The following is an 8,511-nucleotide window of genomic DNA, read 5'->3' on the forward strand; positions in this document are numbered from 1 at the left end:
GAAGCCACGCGCATCGCCTTTCCAGAGCATACTATTTTTAGGCCTCGTTATCTCCCAGTGCTCGGCCTCAGACCGCCTACGTGTGATTTACTGTACAAAACGTTTATGCAACACACTTCCACCCCGGCCTTCACCCCCCCTTCCTCCTCATCATCCATCTCTCCCTGCCTCTCTCCTTGACTTTTCTTCCACCCACTCTTCCCTGGAAGCTGGTTTGTTCCTGTTGGAAGGTATTGCATCATGACTGAATCACAATCAGGCCATGACTCTCCAACCAGCTCCTGGCTCGCTGATTATGGAAAATAAGCAAACCACAGAGACACTAGAGGTATTATTACAAGGTCTGAAACTGTATTTGGCAAGTTTTTTTCTTAAACAAGTGCATACATGTACAGCTAGAAGCATTTTTTCTTTGTTTTTTTTTTTTTATTATTTTTTTGCCAAGTGCTCAGATTAGTCACATTCTATGATTGACAGGACTGTCTCCAGACCTAAAGTACACCGATAGACTGAAAAGAAACAAGTGTGATGGGGGGAGAGTCTGTTATGAGGAGTACATACCTTTTCGTCTTCAAAAATTATAGAAACACAATGTAAAAGAAAAATCAAAAAAAAAATTTATACAGCCATGTTTACGAAGTATACACTTCCCTTGTGTCCAATATGTACATGTCCGTTAGTTTCTCTGGGGCTTGCTGGATGATTTATATTTGAGTGTGTGTGTTTTACTTTCTGTCCTGCTGTTGTTGCCGTAGTCGGATTACAAAAGGAAAGAAGTTCAAGAAAAACAGCTGGTGAACATTTTAAGGGTCCCTCTCCTTTTTTACCTTTATGTCCCCAGCCAAGATGGTGGCTATTTCCCCCTGCATGAAGGCCCAGGGCACGTTGGAGCCGACCAGCGGGCACCGCTCACCGCTGGGACAGTACACCTCGCCAGTGGCACCCTGCTGCTTGATGCTCTCCCGGGAGCAGGGGAAGCAGAACTTGTGTGAGGGCACCGACGGGCACTGGACGAAGTGAGTGTCCTCCAGCCGCTCGTGGCACAGGGTGCAGCACAGCGGCACGCTGCCAGGTGGGCCAGAAGAGTCTGGAATGCTCTGTGGTGGCGGCGCATGGGGGTCCATGCCGCCGGGCGCATGTAGAGCGGAGGGGTTGGCACTCACAGGCCCGTCCCTCAGGGGCAGCCTCCTCTGAGAGGCCGAGGACGGCGACAGGGGGCTGCCGCTGTTCCGCCGTGCTCCTGCCGTGGTGGAGTGTACCTGATTGCCGTCCTTAGGTGAGCCCGTGCTGCCTGCGTTATCAGTGGCGAGGATGAGTGCTGCCATTGGGGACTGGCCATTCTGCGCTGTGGCAGCCTCGGGGGGTGTGGTGCGGGAGTGGGGCGAGATGGTGGAGGGGGGAGCGGCTGAGAAGCCGGGCAAGGCGGCTGGGGGTATCTTCAGGACCTCAGAGGGCGAGGGGAGCCACGGCGGGCCCTCGCCACCGTTCATCTTGGAGGCGCTGCCCTCGGCGTCTGGCTCCGGGGAGGCCTTCCTCTTCATGTTCCGTGGGTGCTTCCCCCTGTCTGTGGCAGAGGAAGAGGAAGAGGGAGGGTTAACACAACCACACTGCGCTGCACACAAACACTACAGCGTGCTGCTGTGTGAATAATGAAACACAGGAAATTTCTCCACCGTGAATAAAAGCTTTTGTTTGTGTAGCTTTGCCAGAGCTCCGCGTGTACAGAGGTGAACGGGTCCGTTGGAGCAGCGTGGCATTACCGAGCGTGTCGGTTTAAACACACGTCAGCGCCGTGCGTAAAAACCGCTGACACATAATTTCAGTGTTGTTAAGTTCCTGTTTTCATAAAGCGTGCCGCTTTAAAAATCGTCCGACGCTGGGAGAAAAACAGAAATAGTCCTACCTGTTTTTGAGGAAGTGGCGTTCGTTTCATATCCCATCACCCTCGGGATGGGAGCGTGGTCCTTTTTAAACCTGCTGTCGAAAGTGTGCAGCGCCATCAGGTCCCTGACTGTTTTGCCTTTGCTTATCCACTCCTTGTGGCTGTCCGACATGTCCGACAGGCTGTCCGGCCTGTGTTTGTCTTTCAGCTCCTCCGGGCGCTTGCCGTGCTCCCCGTGGCCAGGCGCGGCCAGAACCCCGGGCAGACCCATCTGAGCCGGGCGGCCGTTCAGCTGATGTATGGTCGGTATGCCGCCGTTCACCAAAGGCACCAGGTTGGGAGGAACCGTGCTAGTCCTGCGAGGGTTGGGGCTTTGACGGTTCAGCTCCGGGGGCTCGTCGGGTTTTGGAAATCCGTTCGGCATGGGGAGGCCGTTTGCCTGCCTCCCTGCCTGGTACTCCGGTCCCAGCCGGGGTGGCCGGTCAGACAGCGGGTAGCGATCCAAAGGCTGCGGCGGGCGTGAGCCCGGGTCTCCAGCCGAGTGGTTGATCTCCTTCCCGGCGTGCTGGGGCTTCCCCGGACCCGGAGAGCGGCCATCCTGGAAGCCGTGTGCTCGCTTCAGCTGCCGGGCAGTGTCGATAACAAATTCAATCCGGTCGGCCCCCTCGTAGTTGACACATCCACGGCACACGGGCTCGGTAAAATCCCAGATCATCGCCCACGGCATGCGGGGCAAGTCGCACAAATAGCAGGACTGCCTTCTGGAGGCAGCGACCGCCGCGGAGGACATGTTGTAAACCCCAAAGCGAACGCAAAACTCTCCCAAAATGTCCGTCGGTTTGTTTACGCTTCAGAAAGGAGGAAATGACTAACAATTGTGATAAAAATGTGGTCGTATTTTCCCCTAGAAAGCGGCACAGTCACACTCGGTGGAGTTCATCGTAGTTGTGTCCGTTGCCTCGGCGCGCCTCCGTCTGAGCTCGCGCTTACAATTCAGCTCGAGCTCTCAATGTAGGGCCGTGACGTCAGCGCCGACACTCGGCTCGTGCTCCCGGGTTCTATTTACTGGATTCTTCGACGACCCCTCGGGCGCATGCTCACCGCATCGGTATCTATCAGGAGCGCGTCACGCACAAAGATCGTCTGCGTCTCACAGGAGGCATCACTCTGTGGACACAACACAGGACAAAAGGGAAAAAAAAACTTTGACACTTTTCTAAACCACGAAAATAAGAAACAGCAGAAAAGTCCCGTTTATGATACTTTTTTAAAAAAAGCTGCTAGGAGATTTGTCTCCAAATGTAACGACATTTTACCCAAAGAGTAAGCTATTTAGGCTATTACGAAGCAGCAACCTCCGCGGCTGTGAAGTGAAACCTATGCAGAAGTGCCAAAAACCGCAGTTTCTCAAACGTCCACTTGAAGCTGGCTCCAGAACAAGTCAGTCTCCGTAAGCCCCCATGTAAACATGTCCAACTTCACAGAAGAAATAAACATGGTACAAAACAGTTTGGGCCTCTATTGCTAATTTCCCCACAACTGTACTAAGGTTGAATTTCTATAGAACTCACCTGTTCAAACTATATTAAGGTTTATGCAGAATTAACAGCGTTGTCAGTTTGATTGACAGGTCGGTGCTGTTATAGGTGGTTTGTTTGAGCACCCAGGTTTGCCCATGATCTATGTCTTAGCTAATATTCAGATTAGCGGAAGAGGCAGGAGTAGCCAACATTGCAGCAGCCAGAGTCAACATGAATGTTCGTGGAACTCAAATATTATTTGTATTATTTTAGTATATGGTGGCATGATTCCAGTGTTTAGTAGTCCAAAATAGTTCAAAGATTATGTTTCATAACATGAAATTTGTAATCAATAACTGACCACACGGCACTGGTATTTGTCAGCCTTCAACCTGGCCAACAATGTAATTTAGCAAACACAACTAACAGTCATTTAAACACAAAAAAGTAATGATTCACTAAATATTATTATTTTTTCATCTTGGCAGGTATTCCAAGTGTGTTTGGCTAATGTGTTACTAGCTAACAGGAATTAAATCATAAATCTCAACTCAGAGGTATTTGTTTGTTAATGTGAAGCTTTTCCAGATTCTGCTGTTAAATTCACTCCATGTCAACACACCTCTGAGACTCTTGCATTATTCGACTCGTGCATTATTTCAAAATGGTTACCCAGTACACTTATAAGTATGCCCAATACATTAAGCATGAATTAGTAATTCTTCTGCTATTTGTTAATATTTGTTAACACATGAATGGAAATGAGCTCAACTGGTCGTGTTAGCGTTAATGTTGGATTTTATTTGGACATAATAATTCAGTGATGGTGCCTTTGCACCTAAAACAAGCAAAAACAAACATTTCATCATGTATTCAAAACATCATGTTGACATATCCTTTTTTTAGAGGATATATTTTTATTAATGTAGCACGCTTCATTTTGAAGTATCTGCTGTGTGGTTCAAAGGAGGAATTTAAGGCAGAGTGGAAGCTCTTTCTGTCCTCTCCTACTCTTTGCCCTCAGAGACCCAACGAGCTTTTATAAATACCAAAACCCTGAGCAGTGAGTTCAGCTGACAGCCTACATGTACTCATTTAAGAGGTCAGCAAGTGCGCAAACACAGACTTTATTTGGGAAAATATTGTTATTTTCTTTAGTTTTTCGCTCTTTACTTTTTTCTTAATATTATTATTATTATTGAATAATTAACATTTCTTTACAGCTCTCAATGAGAGAGCGCACGAGACTAAACACAAATAAAACATACTACATTTAAATCAGTGTGTGAAAATGTTATCCTGCACTGTGAAACAAGACACTCGTCTGCAGAGTCAAATCAACAAGTGTGTTGTTGAGTCGCTGCTCAGCCCTTCTGTTGCATTCCAGTCCCAGTGCCAGGCATCCGTGACGTCACGGGGCGACGAGCCAATCACAGAATTCAGCTGTTGTTACCAAGCAGACTGTAAATCTCTTTCCCCTCCATTCAGACTGCTACTGAGCCGAGCTGACTGTACACACTGAGGACAAACACACGGAACATAAAGACAGTTGTCTCGGTTTCTAACAGGATATTAGTTTGTGGAAACAAGATAAAATGACTGTGTGACACACAACAACTATTTTTCTTAATTTACAATTTCCACTCCACTGTAATATTAGAATAAGATCTTGTGACCCTTTCCATCAGTGCAGTGAAGTTATTTTAACCTGTTTTCTATCAGTTGTTTTCTAAAACAGCTTCATTTTTAAATTGCTGCTTAAATCTTTAGAGATACTTCAGATTTCAAGTCTTGAAACAAGTTGATTAATAGGTCGAAACAATCACTGATCTTTCTTTTATTATTTATTTATTTATTTTTCAGAATATAATCAACTATAAAAAAAATTACTTTATAAACTTGTTTTAGTTTTTGTATTTTGTAGATTTTTGCATTGTCTAGCAGTATTGCAATATCTGTAAACATCATGTCACAGTATATTGTCCTATAAGACCATAAGACCAGATCACTTCACTATGATTGTACCTGTAACATTATATGTAACAAATAAACTAAAATAATTGAAATTTAGTGTCATTAACGGTCATAATCTGCCCATTTCCTCTGTCATTTGTCCTTTAAAGGATAGTCTGGTTTTGTGCTTGAACAGCAATAAAAGGATTAGTATTACTTATTGTGTAATGTCTACAGCTCTTTCTATTTTTAATGAAAACCATTCAAAGGTAAATCACGGATTGAAGGCAGTCCCAAAAATAAAGGTCAAAGCAAAAGGCGGAGCATACCGAGAAGAAGCAGCCGACTCATCTGTGATAGTGTTGATGTCTGGCCAACAGTGAGTCAGCATCATCATCTCTTACTCATGCCCTGTATCACTGCACTCGACATGGCTCAGGCCTGTCTCCGCTCGTCTCTCTTCATCATGTCAAGGCCTGCCCCAGCCAGCTGATGGAAAGAGAGGAAGCCAGAGGGAAGAGGCAGGCGTTGTGAACAATGCGTCCTGCTTTTTCCAGCATGGCCTCAGCCACTGCAGGCAAATGTGCAGGAGCAGCGAGTCATTTGCATCCTGTACGGATGAGCATGTGTTTAGACAAATCTACAGTGGGGAAGAAGCAATAAAATAGGTGAAATACAGCAGGGTTACATAATGTTTGGCTGTCAATTCAAATCACTTCTCCTCAAACACAGACTATAATCCAGTGTATTCTACATAGTAGTTAGAGAGTGTTACATCAGAGTGTTGAAGTGAGCTAAGCTCTGGGTTGTTACACAACTCCTGCTCAAAACTATTTATCCCAAGATCCAGTTATTGATTTAAAAGGATTTTCTTCCAAATCAAAGGCTGGGGTTGAGCAAATACTGGGCTGAAATGAGTATCCAGTCCAGATAATGTACCTTTTACAAGCACAAGTATCATTAGTGTAAAACTTGTCACTATCATTGACAGTGTAAAGAATGGACGGTGTATCCGTGATGTCACCCCTAGGTTTCTGAAGTACAGACTTGAAGCTCAAAATCTGTGGCACTGACTGCCACCACGTTGGTAGTCCTTTCTGCAGTTTTTGGCACTTCTGCATTGGCTTCATTTTACAACCATGGAGGTTGCCACTTGAGGAATAGTAAATGGTAAATGGACTGTACTTATATAGCGCCTTTCCAGTCTTCCGACCACTCAAAGCGCTTTACAGTACTTATCTCAAATTTTCTAAATACTACTACATACTTAAGAAGTACAACACATAACTAGTGTTGGTTGTTGGTATTATTTATTTGGTTAAGAGCAGCAACTGTAGAAAGCAGCAGAAATAATTTCCTCTTTGGCTGCCAGTTTCATTGGTCACCATGTTATCTTGCTGCTCTTGCAGTGTCCTAATCAAGATTTCATCATGGCTGCTGGTCGTCTCAGCCTTTCTCCTAATGACCTTTTACAACCTGCAGATTTAACCCACATCCACCCCCTTTAAATCCCCTCAGTCAGCTGACGGATCATCCTGTTGCTACCTCCCACAGTGTGGAGGGGGTTGGGGGGATCCTTCATGTGATTTCACTTCCCAAATGGAAACACAAACATGAACTGACAGCGAGGACGACAGTTCCCACATCATTCACTCAGCAATCAAATACATACATTACATTATTTTACCATTTTGAACTCTGTGTTGCATCAAAGTCACTGATCAACAGGTTAAGAAAATGTTGAGGGATCTGAAACACTGATGCAGAGCCACAGTACAGAAACACAGTCAGTAAATTATACCTACAGTACATCAGGGAGATAAAGAAAGTCTTTCACAAAGGTTACTGATTTTGCTGCATTTCAGTAATAAAGAACATATTTGGAACAATTCTTCCTTTAATTTAGCCAAGAGCTTCCCACTACTGTCGTACTGTGGGAACTTTGGAAAGCCCAGCAGCAGGAACAGGGATTGAGAGTGCAGTACTGCTAAGTCCTAAGTCCAATTGCGATACTATAATGCATAAAACTGTTGGTGTGCAGGTTGGTTGCAAGTTTGGGTTGTTGAATAACGAAAAGTTTTGTGGGTCAGGTGGTGCAAATTGGTTCAGAACAGATCAGTTCACTACACCTAAATTTTTCTTGAATTTCAGCAGAGATTTTGAATGTCTGATAATCCACCAGTAACATTTTAGTCTTCGTCACAGTTTTTATTATCAAATATTTATTTTTAGCTTGTCGTCATTGTCTCATCTTCGTCATGAAAAAAAGGTTGCTGATGAACATTTTCTGGATTCTGCAGTGAGACTGCAGTATCTTGGTAGGGTCTTGGACCAAATGACTTGCTATGCGCTCATTGTTTTTTTGTGCAAGCTTCATGTGTTCACCACAATAGGCACCATGTTTACTTGACTTTATTTGCAGTCACGCTATCTTTTTGCTTCCTGTCAAGACTCACCTTAACAATATTTTAAACACCCGTTCAGTGGTCAGAATTGGTGGGCGGACCCTGTCTGGGACAATCCGACAATCAAAGCCACTTTAAGCAACAATTTGCCAGGTGTGTGAAGGTATGAAAGTAGGTAAGGAGACTTGAAGTTTTTAGTTTACGACAGAGAACAACGCAACTGAAACACTTGTTAGAGAGTTGTTCGAGAGAGATTACAAGGGCAGTCAATATGCAGCCACTAGAAAGATACAGGGTCCAAGCACTTGCCTTTAGATGTGGACCAAGGACAACAAACTACACCTGAAGAAAACATTCCAGTGACTCTTGATCCTGTACATACTAATGAAGCTTTGTCAGCCGAGTGTGCTTTGCCTGATCAGCGGGGTCTTTAAATAGCCTTCCTGTGGGCCACTCAGATGGGAGATTTGCAGACTTGGCCTCATGTCTGCAGGGGTCGACCCAGTCAGTTTATTCAGCTTAGTAGTTTCACATGGGGGGAAGTCTGCATGGTGGGAAATCAGCCCAGGAAAAGGCAGAGCTGGGAGGTGACGCTGGGGTCAAACTGGAGCACCAGGAATGATTAACCGTTTACAGTCACAGTTCAATACACAGAACTCACTGTAGCCTGAAATAATCCTCAAGTTCCTTCATCAGCAACGTTACTAAGAGGGCTTCTGGTGACTTGACACCCCATTGTGCTGGAGGTCCT

At 45.2% G+C, this 8,511-nt stretch overlaps 1 protein-coding gene across 1 annotated transcript; it reads right to left on the minus strand.

Moving 5' to 3' along the window:
- Nucleotides 1–329: 329 nt before the first annotated feature.
- Nucleotides 330–2,966, minus strand: irf2bp2b (interferon regulatory factor 2 binding protein 2b). Its single transcript, XM_010741366.3, has 2 exons — nucleotides 1,904–2,966; nucleotides 330–1,564 (listed from the first exon to the last, which is right to left on the minus strand). Exons 1-2 carry the CDS (start codon nucleotides 2,670–2,672, stop codon nucleotides 804–806), a joined length of 1,530 nt encoding a protein of 509 aa, XP_010739668.1. The 5' UTR covers nucleotides 2,673–2,966; the 3' UTR covers nucleotides 330–803.
- Between the last annotated feature and the right edge of the window lie 5,545 nt (nucleotides 2,967–8,511).

This window comes from Larimichthys crocea, chromosome X (assembly GCF_000972845.2).
Source record: "Larimichthys crocea isolate SSNF chromosome X, L_crocea_2.0, whole genome shotgun sequence".
NCBI classification, from domain to species: domain Eukaryota; kingdom Metazoa; phylum Chordata; class Actinopteri; family Sciaenidae; genus Larimichthys; species Larimichthys crocea.

Excerpts from the sequence above, each read along its gene's own strand:
- irf2bp2b (XM_010741366.3), bottom strand. The coding sequence starts at position 2,672 with ATGTCCTCCGCGGCGGTCGCTGCCTCCAGAAGGCAGTCCTGCTATTTG. Across the intron at positions 1,565-1,903 it reads CGCCACTTCCTCAAAAACAG|ACAGGGGGAAGCACCCACGG; the intron begins GTAGGACTATTT and ends CCTCTGCCACAG.